Source organism: Artibeus jamaicensis, unplaced genomic scaffold (genome assembly GCF_021234435.1).
Source record: "Artibeus jamaicensis isolate MK-2021 breed Jamaican fruit bat unplaced genomic scaffold, CSHL_Jam_final contig_525, whole genome shotgun sequence".
Classification (NCBI taxonomy): Eukaryota; Metazoa; Chordata; class Mammalia; order Chiroptera; family Phyllostomidae; genus Artibeus; species Artibeus jamaicensis.
The window spans coordinates 3,792,553-3,817,337 of record NW_026521874.1 but is presented as its reverse complement, the minus strand read 5'-3'; the positions used below and the strand labels follow the sequence as shown (position 1 = coordinate 3,817,337).

The following is a 24,785-nucleotide window of genomic DNA, read 5'->3' as shown; positions in this document are numbered from 1 at the left end:
ATGAGGAGTCCATCCCAAGCTACAAACTGTGTTAGGGAGGCAGAGGGTGGAGATAGAGGAAGGAGCAATTGGTTTCAGCAACTTACTTAATTCCCAGTCCATCCTTCTCTGGAAATATCAGGGGAACTCGGAGAGCTTCTCTCTGCACATACTCGTAGTTGAAATCTGTTTGGATATTGGAATTAAAACAAGCTGGTGAAGTCATGAAGCAGTGACCGAGTCACAGTCCATGGGTGAGGGAAAGGAAAATGACAGCAGAAGGGGCAGGGGTTACAGTAGACGCAGGCACCAGCTGGAGGGCAAAAGCTCAAGTGGAAAAGGACAGGGGCATGGATGAGGCGAAGCCCAAGAGAAGCCATGCCAACACTCAGCTCCTCTGCCTACTCAGTGATTCCCGGCATGCCCCACGGGTCAGAACTTGTCAATGAACAGCCCTGGGCTTAAGGGAGGGTTGGGGAGGGAAGACTCAGGAAAGAACCCCACACAGAAGGAGCCAGGCTGGTGCTGAGAAAGAAAGACAGAGAGAGACCTGCATCCGTAGCCGAAAGTGAAGGGACTGCAAACCTGAAGAATGCCACCTGGGAGGATCTGAAGGCCCAGAGAGGAGGCTGGGAGGAGGGTTCTCATTGTAGCTGAGCACTGGGGAAGATCTTATTGTAATATCCTGTATAGTGAAGGGGAGGGGGGGGAAAGCCGGTTTCCCTGGAAACTGTGTATTTGGTGCCAAAATAACTAGGGAACTGGGCACAGCTTTGTTGTCTTAATAGTGAAATTGTGCCGCAGCCCTCACAATACTTGCTCCAACTGGATAACCGAGAGGGATGCTCCCCCGGAGAAGACGACTGGGCGAAGAGGACTCGGAGGAGCCCGGAGAAAATTCACAGCACAGTTTTCCACCTGGGGTTTGTCTGGCATGGACCCCCAAATCCTTGCCCTGACTACAGAAGGGAGAGAGGCTCGGATAAACCCCCACAGCCCCAAATCCTCAGGGAACAGAACAATCCACGAGGGCGCCAGGCCTGGCCGGCCAGTCAGGACACAGAGGAGCTCACCGGTCACCACAGCCCCTGCCCCAGGGAAGCAGTTCACCGGGGCAGCTTGCAGGGGGAGGAGGCCCAGGCAGTGCAGCTCAGAGAGGGAGAGAACAAAACCAGAGCTGGGGAAAGCCCTGACCTTAGCAGCTCAGATCCCCAGGGGCCCGCAGTGAATGGGGATTCCTAAAGATTTGAAGGCACAGAAGGGTAAGGAGCTTCTATCTGGAATCCAGGCTAAGGGCTCCTTCTGTTTCCCAGCTCCTCCCTTGAGTTTTGGGGCCAGATCCGAATTAACTCCCAAAACCCTAGGGCCTCTCCCCTTTGAAAGGAGCCCAGACAGCAGATTGAAGCAGTCTCCCTTGCTGGGACCGCTGCCCCCTACACATCCCCGCACAGCCCTCCCCCAGGGTCAGCTTTGGCTTCCTCCAGTGAGCCTGAGGAAACTCTCTGAGGTCCTGGGCAGAGAATTCCTCCCAAATGACTAGGTCGAGTTTGCATATTGTTTTCTCATAGGATCCACCAACCTCTCAGTTCGAGGGTGAAGGGGAGGCATTAAAATCCCATCTGTGCTAAGGAAATTTAAATGAAGTTGAGAATGGCCCCTTCAAGACCGGGCAGGCTGGCAGAAATGTCTTCTTCCCTCCCCCTCAGCCACCCGCCACCACGGAAGCCCAGCGCCCCAGAAAACAGTGGGCACAAAAGAGAAACTTCAAAAATGCAAAGCCTGACGGTCTCTAGAGAGACTAACCCCAGAGGCAAGCCACTGGAGCGGAACCTGGGGGGCGGGAGGGCTTCTCAGTTATCAGCTTGCTGAGGGATGGAAGGGTTTTCCAAGGGGGATGGGAGATAAACAAAATGGACACGAAGTAATATAAAGGAAACTCGAATTTGGGGGGGGGGGGATGAACTTACAAATCCCAGAGGGCAAAGGGCAATGCCCAGGTAAGCAAGGGCACCTCAACCCCACCGGACCGAAGCCAGAGCATCACATCACCCCCAAGATGGGCGATGTCCCCAGACAGGTTCCTAGTACCAGGGTCAGGGAGAAATTATAGCCCTAAAAGTCTCAGTCTGGGTGGCATCCCCAAATCCTACAGGCTCTAAACTGGCAGAGCCCTCAAAAGGGGGCAGAGCTCAGGACCAAAAGAAACCCCATGTCCTAGAGGAGTGCCCCAAGCCTTCACTTTAAAAGTGCCAGGGGACAGGGGGAACTCAGCCTTAAGCCTGAGGGGCAATCAGCCCCTCACCGCAGTCCCCTCTTCAGACTGTCAGAGCTGCAGGGCTAGAGGCCGCCGGCTCAGGTGGGGACCGGAGCCAACGACTCTGCTCCAATCTGGCAGAGCCCGCCAGGTGATGGGGTGCCTTGGACCCCAGGCCTGAAGAGGCCCGTCACTCGGTGACCCCTGGGTGCCCCCAGCGCCAGCTTCCAACTGGCAGGGCTCGAACTGCACGAAGTTTGCGAGGCTTCAGGCCTGGGTGCCTCACCGGAGTCTGACTCCAGCCGGGCAGCGCGCAAGGAGCTGGGCCGGCTCCGAGAAGGATAGAACGCGGCGCACCCGCCTTCCCTCGGTCCGCCCGTCCGTTCGTCCCCAAGTCTCTCTGTTGGCCAGACCTCTGGCTCTGCCCACCCTGGGGCTGGTGGTGGGCGCTGGCCAGGCCTAGGCCCTCGCCCGGCCCGGGTTTCAGCCTGCCCTCCTCCCTCGCCACCCCACCCCACCCTACCCCCCCCACCCCCACCCCCAGTGCTCGGCCTCGTTTCGTCACCGGATCCCCTGGAATGGGGGACGCGGGCGCGAAATACGAACCCAGCCACCGGCAGCTCCCTCCCCACGTGCGCTCGGGCTGCGCCGCGGAGGGTGGCTGGAGGAAGGGGCGCCTCACCTTTGCCCTCCATGGCGTGCACGAAGTCCCCCTGGTACAGCTGGCTGCGCAGCTTCTCCTCCAGGCTGAAGCCGCGGACACTAACGATCTCCTCCACGTCCGACAAGTCCTCGTTCTCGTCGTATCTCTGGCGGTCAATCGGGCGCTGCGGGGACCCAAGCCAGAGAGCCCGGGACATTACTGGGGGACCTGAGGGTCTCCTCTCACCCTGGGCCCAGCTCCAACAGGTGCAGAAGCCGCGCACCCCTGCACCCTACCAGTGCGACCCGAGCAACTTTGCGCAAATGCTAAAGATGCTGAAAATCAGGATAACGAGAGGGGCCGCACCCCCAAGTGTCTGGCTGCGCCCTCCGGTCCGGGGCATTCCCCTCCTGCATCTCGGGAGGCCACGGAAGGGACATCTGGGGGGGCTCCCTTTGCTCCCCACCCCCGGAAGGTGTTGACTTTTGCTCACTCGGCCGGGAGCTTCGTTATGTAACCCGCGAAGGGGGCTCCGCGCACGGGCTGGCGGGGCATCTGTAGGCCCCGGGAGGAGCCGCGGCGGCGCCCGGCTAGGCGCTCACAGCAGCCGCGGCGGCAGAGCCGGGAAGCCGGAACCGGGGGCTGGAGGCATTTCTAAGACCGGAGCCGCCCCCGACCTACCGGGGAAGCTGGAAAGCTAAAATGGAAGGGCTGAGACCCCAGCCGCCCCCCGCCGACCGCCCTCCAGTGCAAGAAGAAGAGGTGGGAGGGGGGCTCTGGGCTTGGGAGGGGGAAAGGCTGACCGCCCGCCACAAAGCTCCCATCCGAGACCCCAAAACGCACCAGCAGCTGCCTCATCTCCCCACAAGCGCTCGCGCACACTCACTTCCTAAGCAGACTCCCCCGCCACTCCCCGCATCCCCTGCCTCCTCCCCTCCACCGCCCAGCGCCTGGCCCCGCAGCCCCCCAGATTCCGGGCGAACCCTGAGCCCGCTCAGCCCCCTTCCACGCCTTTCCCCGCTACCACCTCTCCACTTAAGTGTCTGAGACTCTGAGCTTCACAAGAGACTGGAGGAGTAATCTGCTGGCTTCCTTTTGCATGCAATTTATTATATATTTTTTCCGGTCCTCTTGCAAAATACAGAAAAGGAAAGAAAAGGCAGCGAGAAACAACAACAACAACAAAAAAATAGATCATATACCAAATACAGATTTGGGGGAAAAAAAAAAGCTACACACCAATCTTCTTCCAGAGTCTTTCTCTGCCTCCATTTTTTTAGGAGAGTTCACCAATTAATTGTCAACACTCCTGCCCCCTGCATTTTGGCAGAGGGGGTAAGGAGAGAAGACCAAAGAAAACAAGCCAAAAAATAAATAAATAAAGCAAGCCAGAGCCGAGATCTACAAAGTTTTGCACCAACACTTAAGCAGATCCGTTTGCAAAGTCCTAGGAAACCATTTTCAGCAGTTGTGGGGGGGGGGGGGAGGCGTCGACGTCATAATCCCCGGAACGTAAACATTGTTGCCGATCGCGCTCTGAGCCCGCGGCCGGGCTAGGGTGGGGGGGCACTCCGCCCGCCACCGGGAGGCGGGGGCGGCGGCCCCGGGAGGTGTGTGGTGGGGAGGGCGCTAGGGAGGCACCGGGCGCCGTTAGCGACCTGGCATCGCTGTTTTGTTGTTGGGTCACGAGTGTGCTTCTGCACGCAGGCGCCGCCGCGGCCCGGGAGTTGTGTGCAGAGCTGACTTTTGGAGGGCTGAGTTGCTGGCGGAGGGCGCATCCCGGAGATGGCGGGGCAGGGAGGGAGGGAAGGAGGAGGGGGGCAGGGAGGGAGGTGCAGATTTGCACGGCTGGCCTCAGCGGGAGGCACGGAAATGCAAGCGGAGCAAGCCTGCGTGAAAGCTCGTGAGGCTTGGCATCCCAAAAGGCGTGCCCCCCAGCTCAATCCTTGCCCCCATTGCCCACGGGCTCCCCCTCTTCCCCTTCCTTCAGCCATCCCACCCCGTTACCCACGGGGCTGATCCAAATTCAAAGCATTTTTAACATAGATATTTTTTTCTTTTCTACTGAAAGTATTTTGGCAGGGGGCGGGGGGGGACAATCCTCTTAGACCCCATATGTGGACCTACATAAGAAGGAGGTATTTGGGGGCTCCGGAAGATATCAGCACAGCTCCATTCCAGTACGAACCACTTAACTTTCAAACTCCCAGACTCAAAAGATGGACATACACACGCACGCGCGCGCGCACACGCACACACAGGTACAGGAAATTCAGCCAGAACAGAGCCCGTTCAGATCCAAGCTGACCGGAAGATGCTGCTTTTCATTCATTCATTCGGCCCGCGTGTGTGGAGTCCTTTGCTAGGTGACGAGCCCTGGAACAGAAGCTGGACATTTTTTAAAGGTCCCCGCGCTCGCCAACTGGAGGGAATAGAGACTCAGGAGTGAAATGCTGAGAGAGTTGGATCTGGCGCCTCCTAACACAGCTGGCAAACAGGCGGAGGGTAAGCCCTTATTGGCCATTTATAAAGAAAAGTCTGGAAAGATGGAAGGAGCTCTGGGATGGGGCGCGGGGAACTCTGGGCGCCCCTCGATTAATCCTAGAGGGCTTCTTGGCAGAGGCATGGCCACCCTCTATACATTCATTTATGAAGTATCTTTAGATCTAGTATGCTCCCCTGTCCACATCCCTGGTTCGCTGTGACCACCCCCAAAACTGGAATCCTGAACGTGTTGTCCTGTCATTCCATCAGGAACAGTCAGGCCGACTTAAGATGTGAGAAAATCTGGCCCTAAACATTCTTCTAGACCAACTAGGCCTGTCCTTGGGGGTAAGGATCACAATGAGATGACAAGGCACTGAGGCTTAAATAAGTTAAATAAATAAAGGAATGTTACAAATGCTTATAGCAGGCATTGTGAAAAATTCTCCACATTCTTTTAATATTTCTGCCGCTAACCTTGCGTGATGGGGCAGGTCATTTTGCAGAGAGGGAAACTGAGGCTCAGAGAAGTTACGAATCTGGATGGTAGCTTTGCCCTCCTGTCATCCCCATGTCAACACGGCAGTCAGACGTGGGGAGAGGAAGTGGCTTCCCCAGCAGAGATCGGATGTGAACCCTCAGCTCCTATTGGTCACCCTAAGAGACAGCTTCCCCCACGCTCATCTCAAAAGTTTCCTGCCCTATCTTCTTGTATTCTTCCCCTTCCTCCGCCAAAGACTGCTTAGAGGTTTGTTTTAATCTAAGTCCACGAGCTGGCAAACATCAGACCTTGTTTCACATTGGCTCAGTGGGAGTGAAAAGGGTTTTTTTGCCTTTAGTCTCTGTCAAGAACGGGGGGGGGGGGGGGGGGCATTTTATTTCCTTCTCTCTCACAAGAACGCTTTAAGGGAAATAGTCTTGTTATTCCTCATTTTGCAAATGAGGAAACGGCAACTCAGAAAGGCAAAGCTACCCACCCAAGGTCACACAGCTTGTGAGTGGGGTAGCTGGGGATCCATCCTAGGCTTTATCTGATACTGACCATCTTTTACTGCCCCCCAGGTAATGAAATAGAAATGAACATGTTTAAGGAGGGCGAGTGGCCTGGACGGGGTACTGGAGGGTGAGAAAAAATGGAATTAAGGAAAACTGAAATCTTAATTCTTCTTTCCTCCTAATGACCCCTTCTTTCTCCCCACGTGGCCTCATGGTGTCCCCCAAATCTGATGCCAGGAAAAGATCTGGGTAAAACAGTTAAGTCGGTATATCACCCCCATGAGGAGCTCCTGGCCTGTCCGAGTGGGAGACGGTAGGCACCTAATGTAGTCCCCTCCCTTTCCAAACTGCGAGGAAACCGAAGACCAGAGGGAAGAATAGGCCAGCCCGGGGCTTGTTCCCCGCGGACTCCCCCAGAACGCCTACGCTGCGCCTGCCCCTAAGCGATCGCTCAATAAATGTTGAGCCCTTGATGGATCACCTTCCCCAGCGATATTTGCATTTTCCCTTTATCAGTAATTGGCAGATGAAAGGCTTTGTCCCCCTGTTGAAAGAATTTCAGGCATTCGCTCAAAGTGGAGGAGGAGGTTATTTTGGGCCCAAGGGGGAAGGGCCAAGACCCTTGAGCTCCTGGTGTCGGCTAATACCCCAGAGGAGTGGGCAGTAGTGAGAGAGGGGAGATTAACATAATTGTCCAAGAGAGTTACTTTTTCTTGCAGGAAATAAAAAGACCAGGCCAGTTGTATCTGAAGCATCATAATAATGACTTCCTGGACCCTCCTGCCCATTCTTACAAAAGGTCCAGTCAGATCCTGTGTTGGCCCCATTCATTCATTTCTTCATTCATCAAAGGTTGATTGAGCAGCTCTGTGCTTTAAGACAGAGGGTATAGAAGAACCAGCTCCATTTGTAGTCATACTCCAGGCTGGGCAGGGAGTGGCCCATCAGCTTCTCAAGGGAGTTAGTTAGGAAGGGCTGATGCGGGATGGAACCCTGAGAAGTTAAGATTTTTCAAACTGTTAGAAATAGAGGCTGTTGTCATACTTATATGGAATTACAATAGCTTCTGGGTTTTGAGAGCTCACTATATCGGTGGACAAAGCCACTCACCTTTGCTCTCTCCAAACCTCCATCAAAGTTCTATGAAGGAGGTAATGCCCCGCTCTTAGAGCTGAGGCTCAAACAGAGGTCAGGTTACCTGGCCAACTTTTACAGCTGTGAAATAGCAGACAGGACTTGAATCCAGGGCTTGCAGGAATCCAGAGCCTACAGACTCGCACTGTGCCCCCCTGCAGGTCTGCCCTCACACAGGAGCCTCTAGCCACATGCAACCACTGAGCACCTGAAACGCGAGCAGTGGCATTAAGGAACTGAATGTTAAAATGTATTTACTTGTGATGAAATTTAAATGGTTATATGTAACTCCTCTTTAACTTATTGGACAGTTGCAACCTTAGAATGCTCACCTACCTTGCTGTCCGATTTGGCACTGGGTCCCTGTATCCGCCTTCTGGAAATATCTGTGGAATGAATGAAGAGAATGAAGTATTGTAATGATGAGGTCGGGGGAGGGAGCTGGGGATGGAGCTGGGGACGTCTGCAAAGGTGTACTTAGGAGGGGCCATCTGGTACAATGGGAATGGCTGCCGTGTTTGCTGTTGAAACACTCACACTGAGTGTCCGCCAACAGCAGGACACTGTAGGCACCTGGGGATGGCAGTTGGACCAAAGACTGTCCCATCTGCCTGGATCGGACAGGCTTCTCAAGGACAGGTAAGTGGTGATGGGCAGGAAGCTTTGGAAATCGATGACTGCTCCCTGATACCTTTTTTGTGAGACTCCAACACAAAGATGCATGCATAGCCCCTGTGCAGCAGAAAAAAGAAATAGATCTAAAAGTTGGAGAGCTGATTAAATAATTCCTGGACCATCTGTGTGCCCAATGAAACATTGTTATATTATTTTTAAAAAATAATGAAGCTCTATATGTACTGATGTGGAACAATTGCATAGCCTTATAACAAAACAAGGTACAGAACACATAATACTTCATTGTACTGACCACTTATGTTAACCAAGGGGATATATCTATATCTATATCTATATCTATATCTATATCTATATCTATATCTATATCTATATATATTTTCTGTGCCCAGAATTTTCTTCGGAAAGAAATAGTCAAAAATGGGGAAAAGTACCGAGAGGAGAGAAGAAAACTTACTGTTTGGTACAGTGTGGAATTTTTGCCACGTGTATGCATTAAAATTTCCTGATTTTGAACCTTATCGATATTTCATTTTATATGTTGTAGCACCATTTGAATTTTGTACTAGATAGATATATTGCCTATTCAAAAATGAATTTCACTTTATTCCCCCTTTTTGAGGCTATAACATTCCAAATTAGGCAAATCTAAACCGAATAAATACTGTTTGGCTATATATAGATAAATGGTAAAGCATAAATAAAAGCGAAAGAATGGTTAACGTGAAATGCAGGAGGAGACCCAACTCTGGGGATGATATGAAGTTACTGGTAATTTTCTCTCAGAATCTACATGGTGGGCACCTAAATGCTACAATAGTTTACAAATTATACTGTAATTATGAACTAGTCTAGAGTTTAAAAATTATTTCAATACTGCTTGATGTCTCTCTCTCCCACCCCCAGAACACTTGTTAGCAAGTCTCTTGAGTACCCTCTCAGCAATAGTTTTATGTATTTACAAACCTCTACACGTATTTTAGTATTGCCTCACACAAACACACTGTCCTATCCCTTTTTCACTTAATACGATCTTGGTGATCTTTCCATGTTCTCTTTGTCCTTCGACTTATTCAAAAATGTTACTTAAGGATAAAGTGACACTGAATGTCCTAAGACAGAAAAAGTTCAGGGATGGTTAGGAAATGAAAAAGCAGTCACAGAATAATCTGTATGTTACTCTCCTGTTTATTTTAAAACAAATTAGATATAGGTAATGTATAGATGTCAAAAGAAGAAAAATTCCTTCTTTCTGAGGAGGGGAGGAAATTTTTGAAGCGGTTATATAGAGACTATACCTAAATATTATTTGTATTTTTGACAATGATTGTGCCCTTTTAAACTTATCCAATATAACATAACATAAACAAAGGGGTAGAAAATAAGTATCACAAAAAATGTATAGCAAGGATTCATACATCCAGTAACTGGCTTTGCCAAACCTGAACGTTTGCCATACTTTGCATTACTTCTGCAATTAAAAAAATACTTTGGGGAACCACAGACCACACTATTTCTATTAAAGTGATTGCTGTTCCCAAAGACCTTTTTTGTTTTTTCATTTCTTGGCTCCTTGTAGATTGAAGTATCAGAAAGAGCAGAATTACATATAGCTTTGGTCATCTGGAGAAGGCTTAAGTTTATGTGCAGACTTCTGCCTTTTCAAATATCTCCCTGTGTGAGCATTGGAAAGAAACTTGGAAATAGCAGGTGAGTTTATTAAGGGGTTAACACCAGGAAGCAAGTCAGAAAAAGTTCAAAGAAACTTTCAAAACTTGCATCTTTGGTTTGATGGACAAGTGTGTCAGCCAATGGGAATCAAAATCCAAGAATTACTTCACCATGCTAAATGGTCATTGGTTACCAATCCCCTAGGGTCACAGCAGGGCTGGCCGTTAACCCTTTCAGGGACGATCAGGCCCTTTACATTTGTTTTTATTTTAAAAGATGAAATAGGGACCGATGAAAAGCCTAGAAAGGCCTCCCAGACCTTCAGAAGCCACCTCTGGGTCTCACCCCAGAAGTCAGAGTTTCCTCCTGCAAAGGGACACCTGGGGACAAATTTCCGGGAGAAGAGTTTTGAACTTTTAAAATGAGGAATCAGCTGACCTTGCTTACTTAGTAAGAGGAGAGCAGAGGAGAGAGGTTTGATTCACTTTTTTTTGCTGTCAGACCAAAGTCTGGGGTTGTGGACGATCCCATTAATCTTGCAGAGCCATCAGTCACCGGGAGGACTGAATTGCATTTCCTGCCCAAAGCTGTGGGGACAGAGGACCTTTGCCGCACTCAGACCCCCAGTTCACAGCTGGAGAGAGGATGTGTCAGCATTTACTTTCATGTCTCACCCTGCCCTTTGTTCAAAATTCAGGCTCTTTGTGTTCAGGCTGCTGCAGGAGTTTTTGTAGTTGTTGTCGCTGATATTTTTTTTTATCCTCCCACGTCTTGCAACTTCTGAGAAACAAATTCTACTTAGTAGGAGGTAATATCTGGAGGTGCCCAGACTCGGGGGAATTTTAAGAGAGGCCCTTGAACCTTTGTACTTTCATTAGTGCCCCTTCCTGGACTCTCCAAATGCTGAGGACTGAAAACTAGTAACGCCTCGTGTTTACAAGGCTCTATTACAAAAAGCTTCTACATGCATTACCTCATGTAAAAGGAACTGCTAGAACTGAAGCATTTACATAAAAAAGCATTTAAATTCCCGAAAGGCATGAGCTGCATGACCTTGAAGCAGGCATCCAGTCTCAGTTGTCCCACCTGTAAAATGGGAGTCACATTATCGAGCCCGTGAGAGCTGCATGAGGTCTGAATGAGCCAATGTTCTGTAACTTGCTGGTCCATAGGTAACGCACCTTCATTAAAATGAAGTTGACCCTCTGGACTTCATAACCCTAACTCGTTGTGGATTGGGGAAACTGAGTGCTTCGACCCAACCCCACCCCGCTGGGGGAATGCTGAAGGGGAAGCCTCCCCCAGATGGGCAGAACAGCCTGGCTTTTCTCTCCTTCCTTGCCCTCCCCAGTGGGTCTCCTGCAAAGCTAGAACATGCTGCATGAATGACTCGTGAGTTCTTTGAATAAACCTGCTTTCTCTCCCCCAGGCCTGGAATCAACTTCAGTATCTTCTCCTTCCTGCCCCCTTATAATGCTTATCGCATTATCTTATTGCTGCCTTTGCTCTCACCAGACTGAGCCCTGGGAGGGCAGGGACCCTGCCCTGTCTCATTCACTGATGTGTCTGTCTCCTGCCTAGCACACTGCCAGGGCCTACTCTAAAAGTATGTGTCTAATGGAAGTCCAGCCTCCCCCCCCCCCCCCGTGGTGCCTCCCCTAGTCCCAAACTTCCTCCCCCTTCCAGAAATCCGGGAGTAACAGTGCTGAGATTCTCTTTTTCCCAGCGAGCCATTCACCCTTTGCCGATGGAGTCAGTGGCTTTTTCCCCCTCTCTGAAACGACAGGAACTCACCGGTTATTTACTGAGCACCTCCTAGATTCATACACAGAGCAGCCTTTATAGGAAACCCTCCTCTGCGTCCGTCAGCACCTATTTACTGCGGAGAGCAGGCTTTTCGCCCTGACCTTGGTCTTGTTAACTGCCTATCCTCAGCCCCCAGGGCCTGGCTCATAAAATAGGCTCAACAAACACTTGTTGAATGAGTGAATGCCTCAAACTCCAAAATATGTCTCTGTTTAGCTTGGTTAACCAAACCTAAAACTGTACCTCTTTAAAGAGCATGCAGAGGTTCTAAGAGGCCCTCTCCAAGTGCAGCAAACAAGGTGGCCTGCGTGGGGGAGGTGTGCCCTGCACCTCGGTAGCTCCAAAGCCTGTGCTCTCCTCTCCTGAGCTCCCGACAGCCTTGCTGGTTCAGCCGATCTGCTGGGCAGAAGCTGAGTCTCGGGATCACCTGGGGGGGGGAAGCTCTCCCTTATCTGAGACCCCCCTTATCTGAGAGGTCCCTCAAGAAGTTGATGCCCGTGGGGGGAAAGGAGGCCACTATTTGCAAGTGTGTGGCTTCCCCGGGGCAGGCCACAGCTTGTCACTTGGTCACTAGCCACTTTCTCCCCACTTGATGCCCTGGAGGGCTAGAGACCTAGGGCAGAGAGGGGCGAGGCTCCAAGCTGGCTGTTGGGAGCAGGACGGAGACTGGGGGTCTGTGAATCACCGACAACCCTAGGGCCTGGGTGCCTTAGTCTTCTGCTCCTGATCTCTGGAATCAATTCGTCTGCCTGAGTCTGGACTGCAGCCTCAGCATCTCCCACAGGCAATCACACTTAATGTCTGCCCTGGGCAGAGCAGGACACTGCCATGCAGCCATGTGGGCCTTCCTCTCACCCAGGTGAACATACCGGCCTGGCAGATCTTACCCTCGTGGAAAAATGTTTCATGGTCTTTGTGTCTCCACCACCATGCAAAGCACTCAGGAAGCACACGACAAAGAGTGATGGGCACAATGGGATCCTCAGTCCCTCTGGGCCCTGACGTCTCAGCCTGCAAGCTGTGAGGAAGCCACTTCACCTCCTTGGACTTTATTCTCGAGGGAAGAAGAAGATTGTTGGTGAGAAGAAACAAGATCACAGAAACCTCGGTCACCCCACTCCACAGCTTTGTTTTCTGCTTCATCAGATGTTTTATTTGTTTTCATCCTTTTTTCCTCACACTAGGATATCAACTCTGCAAAACAGGTGTTTTATTCCGTTTTGCTCACCGCTATATCTCCAGCCCCTCAAAAACAGCTCAGCGTGTGGCGGGTTCTCAGTAAATACTTGCTGAAAAAAATGAATGGAGGGATAAAAAGCAATTAGTTCTGGGTAAGTGCCCCATAGTAGCAGGTATGAATTTACCACTGTGAGTAAGAAAGAACTCAGCCTCTGGAGTCTGAAAGCGGTAGAACTGGGGCAGGAGAAAATTAGTGTCACCAGAGGTAGTTAGGAGCTCTGGCTGAGAAATCCTGTCTGCACCATTTGTGAGTTGCGTCATTCGGAACAAGTGACCTCGGGTTCCTGAGGCCCAGGAACCCGTAAAATGGAGGTAATAGCAGTACCACCCTGGTAGGATGCGAGGATAGGACGAGATGGCAAATGCAAGGCACTCGGAAGACTGCCAGGCACATAGTAAGTGCTCAGTGAACAGTAGCCATCATTACTCATTATAGTAATACTCAGAGTAAAGGTGACTTCTGAGTCAATTCAACAGTTGCTAAGCGTTTAGGACATGCCAGGGTCCAACCAGCTCAATAATGTTTATTGACCTTTATCTGTGAGCTGCTCAAGGAAAAACATTGTGTTTATTTACATTGTCACGATCCTGGATCCCAGTAGATGCCAATTAATGTGAAATGTGCAGGGAATATTAAACACTGAACTTGCACCTCAGTAAGAACACGGAATGGCTATTAGAATAATCGTATCAACTCCCTACTATGCGCCAGGCATGGTGCTGGGTGCTGGAATATGGCAGTGAACTTAAACAAACATAAAAATCACTACTTTCAGGCTAGTGAAACTTAGCAGCATTGGCAGACCTTGTTCCAACAGTTGTGCAGATGGGGGAATCATTGCAACTGATCGGTGCATCACAACAGAGGAGTGTGAGGCTTGCGCAGCACAAAAAGGGCAGGGGGGCCAGGGGGTGCTGGTCTGGGGCTGAGGAGGGAGTCAGGAAGCTGTTCTGGGGAAGCAAGGCACAGTGCTGATTTCTGTGGAAGAGGAGGTCTCAGCTAGGCTGAGCGTGGGCAAAGTGTTCTCAGCAGAAAAAAGAGCAGATTCAGGAGCCTCATGACGTGTGCTAAAGGAACTGCAAGAGACCCGAATGACCCAACAAATGGAGTGAGCTGAAGGCAGGGATAGCAGTGACGTAAACTGGAAGAATAAGTAGGCACTGTGGGGATTAGTCACGTAGTATCTGGTACAGCTGAAGGGGTGTGCGTGCAACCTATACTCCAGCAGTTCCACGGCCAGGGACGTTCTACGGAAACAGACACACGTGCACCAGGAAGCATGAACAAGGGTGTGAGTCCTGGCCACATGGCATGCAATCTCAAAGGCTTGGCCCAACTCCAGTGTTTGTCAGCAGGGGAGGGACAGATCACAGGCTACATCAGTCGGGTTCCTGAGAAAGCAGAGTCAGAACCAGACGTTGGTGCTGGGCTTCTCTGTGGGGGAGGCAGGAGTGAGGAACGGGGACCGAGGGAGGACAAACAGGTGAGTCGATAGGAGGAGACTGAAGAGAGGCCTCGTGTCCTATGGCATCTTGGGGTAGCTCCAGAGAGCATGGGGGAAGGGAAGACAACTCCCTACTGGCTCCCTGTCCTGGGTGTGTCTTATGGGGTGTACGCCCCACTCTACATCTGTGTATCCACGTGTGAGCCACACAGCAGCCCCAGAAGGAGGCCAGCAGGTCAGAGCCCACACAGGACTGGTCCCCATGGCAACAGGCAGGATGCAACAAGTGATCAGAAGATCACCTAAGGAGGGGAGACTGAGAGGATCTGAAGGGCCCCAGGATATGTGCATTGTACAGGGGGGAAACTATACAGCAGTGAAAAAGAACGAAGCTCCCCACATCCACATGGACAACTCTGATCCAAAAATGTCCCACTGCAGGGCAAGCTGCAGAGGGAGGCACACAGTAAAGTTTATTTATATAAAGTTCAAAAACCTGTCAAAGGGAACAGTATACTATATAGAAAAGCAACAAACAATGAAGGAATAAATCCACAATTGAGGGCCGTAATTTCTTCTGGGGCACACGGAGGAGGAGACTGAAATGGGGCCGTGGAAAATTTCGAAGAAGGGGATTTCGCTGTTGCTGTTGTTCTTTTTTCTTTGTCTTTTTCTCATGGAGCGCTTTACAGACGTGCATGTCATCCTTGTGCAGGGGCCAGAGTAACATTCCCATTCTCCGTGTTCCAATTTTAGTAAATGCACTGCTGAATTAAGCACCGTTTTTTTGCTTTTGCTTTTTTGAGTTGTGGCAAATACACACACAGCGTAGGACTTGCCACTTTAGCCGTTTTCAGGCCTGCAGTTCGGCAGCATTGGGCACACGCACACTGCTGTGTAACCATCCCCACCATCCCGCTCTGGAATTCTCCATCATCTCCGTCTCAATTAATGTGAGCTACTAGAAGAAAGCAGACTGGGAGGCTCACACACCAGACATTTGTCTCTCACAGTTTTGACGGCTGGGAAGCCCACGGTCAAGGTGCCAGCACATTCAGTTCCTGGGGAGGGTCCACTTCTCCGTTTGTAGACGGCAGCCTTGCCCTGCAGTGCTCGCGTGGCCTTGGCTTGGTGCGTAGGGAGGGAACGCTCTCCTCCTCTTCCTAAGAGGGCACTAATCTCATCAGGAGGCCCCACTCTCCTGGTCTAAGGTTAAACCTAATCGTTTCCCCAAGGTTCTGCCCCAAGAACCATCACACTGCGGGGTGGTCAGGGCCCAACATTTGAGCTTGGGTGGAGGGGACACGAACATTCTGTCCACAACACTCCCAAACATACTGCTCCTAACGAGTACGTACCTCCCAACATTGCCCCCCATCCAGCCACTGGCAACTGCCATTCCATTTTCTGTCGCTATAAACTGGGCTACAACAGGCACTTCAAATACGTAGCAGCATACCATTATTCTTTTACATCTGGTCAAATTCACTTAGCATGATGTCTTCAGAGTTCAGGCACCTCGTAGCCTGGGTCAGAATTTCCTTCCTTTTTTAAAAAGATTTTAATTATCGCGATCGCAGTTCGATTCCCAGTCAGGGCACATGCCTGGGTTGCAGGCCAGTTCCCACCGAGGGATGCATGGGAGGCAACCATACATGGTTATTTCTCTTCCTCTCTCCTTCCCTTCCCCTCTAACGATAAATAAATAAATAAAATCTTTTTTTAAAAAGATTTTTTAAATTTATTTTTAGAGATGGGGAAGTGAGGGAGGAAGAAAGGAAGAGAAACATCAATGTGTGGTTGCCTCCTGTGTGGCCCCCAGTAGGGACTTGGCCTGCAACCCAGGCTTGTGCCCTGACTGGGAATCGAACCGGCGACCGTTTGGTTCACAGCCCATGCTCAATCCACTGAGCTGCACCAGCCAGGGCCATAATATGCTTCTTTATTTTTACACATGCTCATGATATTAGCCATTTCTTACCAAAGAGTCGGCATGTTATTGACGTTATCTTTGTATGTGATATTGCACGACAATGTGAACGTACTTAATGACGCTGAACTTTATGCTTTAAAAAAATCAATGAATAAAATGTAAAAATAATAATTAAAAAACAGGGAAAGAAAAACATTGCCCTTCCACTTATTGATACATTCATTGCTTGCTTCTTGTTTGAGCCCTGAAAGGGGATCGAACCCACAACCTTGGTGCATTGGGACAACGCTATTGCCAACTGAGCTACCCAGCCAGGGCTGAACTGTACACTTTAAAATTGTTACAATGGTACGTTGTTATGTATATTTTACTGCAATTCAAAATAGAAGCAGGAGGAGGAGAAAGGAAGGAACGAACGAGGGAAGGAAAGTGTCAGATCAGGCAAAGCCATGCAACTGTGATAAGGATTTGAGGCTGTAATGATTTCTATGCAGTGTCTACATTTTTCCAAAAAGTCCAGGCAAATGGGTTGCACCAAGAAGGGAGACTCAAGTGCTTTCTTTCTAGCTGAAAAAAGGCCACATGGGAGGGTGGGCAGCCTGGGGGAGGCGCCCAGCTCCCTGGCAGCCCCCCCCCCCAGGATTAGGGCCTGCCCGCTGCCCTCTCTTCTGGTGTACGAAGGACAGAACCACCACCAGGAGGAGAAGCAGCAGGGAGCAGACAACAGACACTGGCTGCCTGTGCACTACAGGCAAAGCCCTTCCTGGGTGCCCAGGGGATGGGCAGGCAGGTGAGGAGTGAGGGGCAAGTCAACCTGACCTTCAAAGAGCTGATCACAGGTGAGGAGATAAGAGTCTGGGAAAAGTACCCCGCGGTGCGAGGTGATAAGGGCCCCTCTACTCTCTGCACACACCCACATTATCATCTTACCTTTGTATGTTAGTTATTTATTTACAGGGCACTTTAGAAGGAAGACTGGGGGATCCTGGAGGGTGTTCGTGGATTCAGGCATGTGTTTTATTACTGTGTACTCAGGCACTGATTTGGGACGGCTGGCGTACAGTAGATGCTGAGCAAACATACGCTGCCTAACATTCAGTAGTCACTCAGCAAATGTTCCTTGAATTGAGTAAGTCCGCCGCACCAGACCTGGCACGCAGACGGTGTTCAGTAAATGTTGAACTTCATGCAGGAAGGACTAGCACAGGGCCTGAGACACAGGAAGTACTCATGAAGCGTCGCACCCTCCTGCCTTTCCGACCTGCCTCCACCCTGAGCCTGAATCCTGGAAACCGGAGCTCAGAGACCATACTGGACCATCAGACCATCATCTGTCCATTCATTCATTCAACAAGCATTTGACAAACGCCTACTGTGCACCAGTCATGGAGATGGAGCAGTGAAAAAGAACATACACAGGTAAGGTTAAGGTTTTGTTCCGACATTAAGGAAACCCTGGCGATGTGAGAGACTGCAGGGAGTGATGGGTGAGAGGGATTAATCAGGGAAAGGCCTCTTGGAGGTGACATTGAGCTGGGGTCTAAAAGGGAAGAAGCAGCCCTGGCTGGTATGGCTCCGTGGATTGTATCCCTGGTTTGATTCCCAGTCAGGGCATATGCCTGGGTTGCAGGCTGGGTCCCCAGGTGGGGGTGTGGGAGAGGCAACTGATATACATTGTACATCAGTGTTTCTTTCTCTCTCCCTTCCCCTCTCTAAAAATAAATAAATAAAATCTTTTTAAAAATTAAAAAAAAATAATGCATCCATGTGAAGAGCATTTAGACAGCGGGAACAGCATATGCAGAGGCCTTGAGGACTTGGCCTGTGGAAAGAAGACTAAGAAGTAGCTTCTATGCAAGTAAGCTGGGCAGGGGCGGGTGTGCCGGGAAATGGTGTTAGAGAGCTCCAAAGAGGCTAGATCATATAAGGTAAGGAGCTTGGGTTTTATTCTAACCCAGATGAAAAGCCATTGGAAGACTTTAAGCGGTGGGGCCGCCTGAATAATGAATGACTCCCCCTCCCCCAAAGATGTCCACACCTTAATCTCTAGATCCTGTGAACTTGTGATCTCATATGGCAGAAGTGGCTTTGCAGGTGTGATCAAGCCATGTCAAGGATCTTTCACTCTTATTTTTATTGACTGATTTTAGAAAGAGAGAGGGGGGAAGGAGGGGAAGAGAGAGAAAAAAACATGGATTTGTTGTTCCTTTTATTTCTGCGTTACTGGTTGTTTCTTGCATGTGTCCTGACCAGGGATTGAACTCGCAACCTTGGCGTGCCAGGACTCACTCTAACTAGCTCAGTGATCTGTTCTGGATTATCCAGGTGAGCCTGATGTAATCACAAGGTCCTCACAAGAGGTAGACAGAAGGGGGGGCAAGAGGAGATGTGACTGTGGAAGCAGACACTGTACTGATGCCCTTTAGAGAAGAAGGAAGAGGTGGCCAGCCACTAGAAGCCAAAAAAAAAAACACCCCAAGGAAATGGATTTCCCCTGGAGGCTTCTGGAAGGAACCAGCCTTGCCATCACCTCAGTCTTAGCCCCTGATGATTCATTTTGGACTTCTGACCTCTAGAACTGTACGAGGATAAATTTGTATTGTTTTAAGCCACTGAACGTGTGGTCATTAGTCACAGCAGCATCAGGAAATACAACCAGAGAAGGGCCCGGATCAGATTTGTTAGAAAGCTCAATGCCGTTGTAGAATGTCTTGAGGAGGACCCAGAGGGGAGGGGACGCCTGGGAGCAGGTGACTGCTGTGGACTTTTCCCGATAAGTGACGATGGTGGCCTGCAGAAGATGGAGGAGCATGCTGTGGGGAAGAGCAGAGACTTTCAGCAAATTGAAAGGGCTCCGTTGCCCGGGTTTTCTGATGGATCAGGTGTGGTAGGAGAAAGGCAGGGTGAAAAAGCAAGGGCTCAGGGGTGGCTGGCTCCTCGGATGGTCAGCACCCCAATTTCCCCACCTCCCCAGGGGCCTCACAGAACCTCACCGCACTTGACAGGCTGTTCCCAGGAGGCTGGGCATTTTCTGTGTGATTAGACCGGAATTGTTCTCTGGGAAATAACTGCCTGAAGTTTAAAGGCTTTTTACAAACCAGGGCGAGGGATTAAAGGCGGCCCAGGGTCAGGAGACAGCTGAGCATGGAGACTTTTAATCTAAACCTTAAACGTTTTTATTTTTCACTCCCTTGGACCCAAGGTGTCACTTTAAATACATGTTTGGCAACATCGGCTGTTCTATTTTTCTTTTTAATTATACAAAGAGAGAGTCTGGAGACAGCTCAGCCCCGGGACAGAGGAGGCGAGGAACCTTTGGCAGCCGTTGGAGGCAGAGACGCTAAATAAAAATCCAGTGGATCTGAACTCCTTCTGAAGGAGCCTGGAGACCTTGTGCCCTGAACTTGGTGTGGTTAGCCCTGACTCAGGAGTTCTAAAAGGAGACTGTCAGAGTCATCAGCTTAGAACAGAGAGAGGACAGATGGGCACGTCTCCGAGATAAAAATACCACCAGCAGCAGCTCTGCTCCTATACCTCGAGTTTATTCCCAGGCCTCTTTCCTCCTTTCATCCTCTGAGCAGAAAAAAAAAAAAAACAGCTAAATCAATCATTTATTCACATTTACAAGGTACCTCCTCTTAGGTAGCAGGCACTCGACTACTTTGAGAAGATACTCGTACACCATTATCCCTATTTTCTAGGTGGGGAATCAGGCTCAGAGAGATTCAACATGAGCCCTACTCTCTGGTCCCAGGCTTGTTTGTCATTCCTGGCCCTTCTCTGCTTTGTTCTGAGTCATAAGGAGGCCAATCCCAGCAGGCTGCTGCTCAACTAGCTTCCTGCATAGATCCGCAAATGGGCTGCGGTAGTAGGAGCCTGGGGGCAGGAGGGGGAAGCTGGGGTATTTCTCTGCCCTCCCTCTGCCCTGGGTAGTATCTCCAGCAGCAGCCACGTTTCCTGTGTCTCCGCCTCCCACCAGACAGGCTCACTGTGGGTCCAGCTTGTATCTGGTGACAACAGTCCTTCCTGGGTACCAGAAACACCTTCTGTTTCTTCAACCCCGATGGCCACTGCGTCCCCCTCCTTCCGGGGTTCTTCCTTTACCTATGAAGCAATTCTCTGTGTACATTCCCTTGTTCTGGTACGTTTTTCCTAGTTGGATTCTCACCGATATTCTGCCTTTCGTAAATAGCCAATTGGTTAGATTTGGAATGAGCCGACCCATTAGATTTGAAATGAAACACTCCCCTTCCCGTGAGCACAGAACACCCCACCAGAGGGAAAATAGTAACCGCCATTTATGGAGCACCGTGCTAATTGCCAGACAAATGTTCTTTCCAGAAACGCTCCTAACAACTCTTTCTGTCAAGTCCCATTTCCATTCCCATCTGACAGGTGGGGCTCAGAGAGGTTGGGCTGCTTGCCTAGAGCGGCACAGTGACAAACTGATCAAGCTGGGATTCGAATTGATGTGGGCCCGGTTCCAAATGCTGTGCCCTTTTCTAGTCTTTGTTGACATCTTGAACACCCTGCAGCCCCTGATAAACTCATGAGAACTCAGCGTATTCGGCTGGCTGAAGACCCCACCTGGGTTCTGTCCAGGGCACTACTGGTCTGGAGCTCTTAATGAAGGCCAACCAGCCGGGTGGCCGAGAACACCAGAAAGCTGTTGTCTCACGATTCTGGAGGCCATGTTCCCGTTTAAGGCTCTATGAAAATCTACTGCAGACCTCCCTCCCAGCTTCTGGCAGCTGCGGGCGTTCGTTCCGTGGCTTGTAGGTAGCCTTCTTCTCCCTGTGTCTCTTTATATTGTCTCCTCTCTGGGCAGGACTGTGTGTCCAAATGTCCCCTCCCCTTTTTAAAAAGGATTTTATTTATTTATTTTTTAGAAAGGGGGAAGGAAGGGAGAGAAAGAGGGAGAGGAACATCAGTGCGTGATTGCTTCCCACACACCCGCTCCTGTGGATCTGGCCCACAACCCAGGCATGTACCCTAGACTGGGAATCAAACCCTCGACCCTTTGATTCACAGGCCGGTGCTCAACCACTGAGCCACACCAGCCGGGGCCCAAGTATCTCCTTTTGATAAGCACACCAGTCATACTGGATTAGGACTCGCTGTAATGACCTTGTTTTAACTTGGTTACCTCTCCAAAGAAAATTACATTTATAGGTGCTGGGAGTTAGGAACTGAACGGATCTTTCGGGGGACACAGTTCAACGCAAAATAGTCCTCCCACATCCCAGGTGCACAGTCTCTGCACTGTGATCCAGTGGTCCCATTTTGTTCATGGAGGTTTAGATCTTCCAGGAAGGCATTTAATTCTGCTGACACCCCACCCAGCAGAGATTCAGTGATTCCTAAATCATGTGTGTATTGACAAAATGTATCCCAAGACTTTATTCTAAAATACACAGATGTAAAGCACCTCATAGAGACAAAGCAATTTTGAAAAAGGAGAACAAAGCTGAAAGGCTTAATCTCTTGACTTCAGGACTTAATTTTAAAACTAGAGCAATCAAGAGCATGTATACTGGCCCTGGCTGGCATAGCTCAGCGGATTGAGCACAGGCCTGCAAACCACACGATCGTGGATCGATTCCCAGTCAGGGCACATGCCTGGGTTGCAGGCCGGTTCCCGGCAGGGACTCACGAGAGGCAACCACACATTGATGTTTCTCTCCTTCTCTCCTTCCCTTCCTCTCTAAAGATAAATAAATAAAATCTTAAAAAAAAAGACCATGTATATTGGCAGAAGAATAAGTAAATAGAGCGATGGACTAGAACAGAGTCCAAAAAGAGAGTCACTTCATTTTTTTCGAGAAAATTCTTTTTATCGGTACTCAGTTTTCCAAATCCGTTGTATATCGAGTCACTTCATTTTTTATAAAAATGTCCACGCATTTCAATGGGTAAACCTACTTCACTCAAAAAAAATCAGTTGAAAGCCCTAGCTGGTGTAGCTCAGTGTATTGAGCAGGGGCCTGCAAACCAGACAATTGCGGTTTGATTCCCAGTCAGGGCACATGCCTGGGTTGCAGGCTGGTTCTCTGCAGACCACTTCCCAGCAGAGGACACACAAAAGGCAACCATACATTGATGTTTCTCTCCCTCTCTCCTTCCCTTCCCCTCTAAAGATAAATAAATAAAATCTTTTTAAAAAATCAGTTGATGGGTCATACACCTAAACCCTACGGCTTTTTAAAAATCTGTCTTAAAGTTTTCAAACATAGGTGACTATCTTCATGACCTTGAGGCTGGCAAAGATTTCTTAGCCAGGACAAAAAAAGCTCTCCCCATAAAAGGCGCGGGCACGAAGCCACAGACCCAGCCACGGCTCCTGACCAGGGGCATGGGGAGCCCGGGAACTGGGGGCTTTGTCCTATAAAGGCACCAGCTCAGGAAATGGTGGCTCTTTATTATTATTATTATTAATTTAGGGATTTCAAGACTCAGAGGAGAGAGGAGGCGGGAACGGGGGAAGGGAGCAAACGGGAGCAACGATGAGGGGCTCTGACAAAATGGGCTCTTTCTGAACTGAAGTGAAAGCGGTGACTTCTTCAAGGCCTTAGTTGGGCAGGAAGGGGTGAGGGGAGGTTCCTCCTCACTTCCTAAAAATCTGCCTGGGTGGGTGGGTGGGTGATTGGGTGTCCAAAGGCAGGGTCTATGAATAGCTGTTTATAAGGTCTCCATTTTGGCTAAAAGGATGGGGGGCTCAGAGAGGTTAAGGTCACATTGCAACTGAGTAGCCGAGGGGAAAGCCAACCTTAATCACTGTAAAAGACTAACAGCAGGTCCTGGCTGGTGTAGCTCAGTGAATTGAGTGCCGGTTGCAAACCAGGGAGTCGCCGGTTCCATTGCCAGTCGGGGCACGTGCCTGGACTGCAGGCCAGATCCCCAGTATGAGGAGTACGACTACGCATTGATGTTTCTCTCCCTCTCTTTCTCCTTCTCTTCCCCTCTCTCTAAAAATGAATAAATAAAATAAAATAAAAAGACTAACAGCAGTTAAAGATGCAAGCTGACCTAGTTCAGTCCTCAGACTTTACAGAAGACCTTGTGGGTTTTAGTACCTTGCATTTTAAGAAAACCTCTGGAAATTCTAATGCAGAAGCATTAGATGGAGGTAAAGCCCCAGACTCGGGGTACCTGCCCAGTGGGTTTAGGGTCCTGTGCTACTAGTTACTGACTCCTTGCCAATTTTTTTCATCTATAATATGGGGAGAGTCATACCACAGGTTGTGGTAAGGAATCTCTGAGTCCAATGTAGTACGCTTAATAATATAAAATAAGATAATTTAAATATAACATGGATATATGATTAATATATACTTTAAATATACTTTATATTAATCTTTATAATATATATAAACTATTTAATAATACAGGCCTTTAAATAGTGCCTGTCATTGGTAAGTACTACTTAAGCGTTCACTATTTTTTCACCCCACGTGAAGGTGAGCTTCCTACCTGCCGAGGAAGGTCTTGCCATCTCTGACCAGCCCTGGGCTACACCCATTGATCGAGGTGGTGCAGCCAGTTGCAATAGCCCTTTCATTCTGATCTTTACATCCTCATGCACAGAGTGGACTGAAAAATTCTATTTGGCTTCTTTGGATACAAACCCCAAAAGGCGACTTCCGCCAAGATGGAGGCATAGGCGGAGACGCCGTGCCTTCTCACACAACCAAGTTTAGAGACAACTAAATATTAGCAACAGAAAACACAGCCAGAACACAGAAAATTGAACTTTTCAGAAGTCTGTTAACAACAAATTCTTCAGCCTGACTGGTAAGGGGCGAAACCAGCAGCTGGCAAAGCGGGGTTGCACAGGAAAATTCAGTCAGACGGACTCAGGCGCAGGGAACCCAGGCGCAGGGTGGGACCTAGTGAGAGACCCAGCGAGCGACCCCGGGGAAACAGCGAGGGAGTAGGGCAGTGGGTTGACTGTGGTCGCGCATTCGTGTGTGGATAAACAAGCGAGGGAGTGGGCGATTGGACCGGGACCCAGCGTGTCCCCGCGGTGAGTGGCAGCGGAAGGCGCCACCATTTCCCCGCTCTTACCCCACCTCCACATACAGTGCCATAATCCAGCGACTCTGAGTGGCCCGGCCCTGGTGCACCACCTAAGGCTTTGCTCCTCACCCAGCGGCACGAAACAGCAGAGGGAGCCGCCATTTCCCCGCTCTGACCACGCCCCCACGTACAGCGTCACAACCCAGCGACCTGGGAGTCCAAGCCGCCGCATCTCACACTTAAAGGGCACGAACAGACCAAAAATGGCTCAAGAAGATCTCAAAGCCCCAGAGCCCATAAATCTAAGCGATGAAGAAATAGCGAAACTCTCAGACGCACAGTTTAAAACACTGGTCATCAGGATCCTCACAGAACTGGTTGATTATACCCACAAATTAGACAAACATATGAAGGCAAAACTAATTGAACGTAATTGCACAGGAAACCAATAGCGATGAAAAGGAAACTGGGACTCAAATCAATGGAGTGGACCAGAAGAAAGCAAATCATGGCCAAACAGAAAAGAATGAAGAAGCAAGAATTCAAAAAAAT

General features: G+C 49.8%; 1 protein-coding gene across 5 annotated transcripts in view; it reads right to left on the bottom strand.

The window, feature by feature from the left end:
- Window positions 1-24,785, bottom strand: part of KDM2B (lysine demethylase 2B) — a 124,095-nt gene that overhangs the window by 97,381 nt on the left and 1,929 nt on the right. For 2 of the 5 annotated variants that reach the window (XM_037144414.2, XM_037144416.2), the window contains exons 1-3: window positions 4,116-4,332; window positions 2,916-3,060; window positions 87-165 (exon numbers count right to left, since the gene is read on the bottom strand). In XM_037144414.2, the coding sequence (XP_037000309.2) occupies window positions 87-165; window positions 2,916-3,060; window positions 4,116-4,148 (257 nt within the window). In that variant the 5' untranslated portion in view covers window positions 4,149-4,332. Of the gene's footprint in view, window positions 1-86; window positions 166-2,915; window positions 3,061-3,719; window positions 3,747-4,115; window positions 4,333-7,826; window positions 7,877-24,785 lie in introns of those variants that run through there. The other 3 variants (XM_037144425.2, XM_037144433.2, XM_037144407.2) reach the window with 2 other exon arrangements.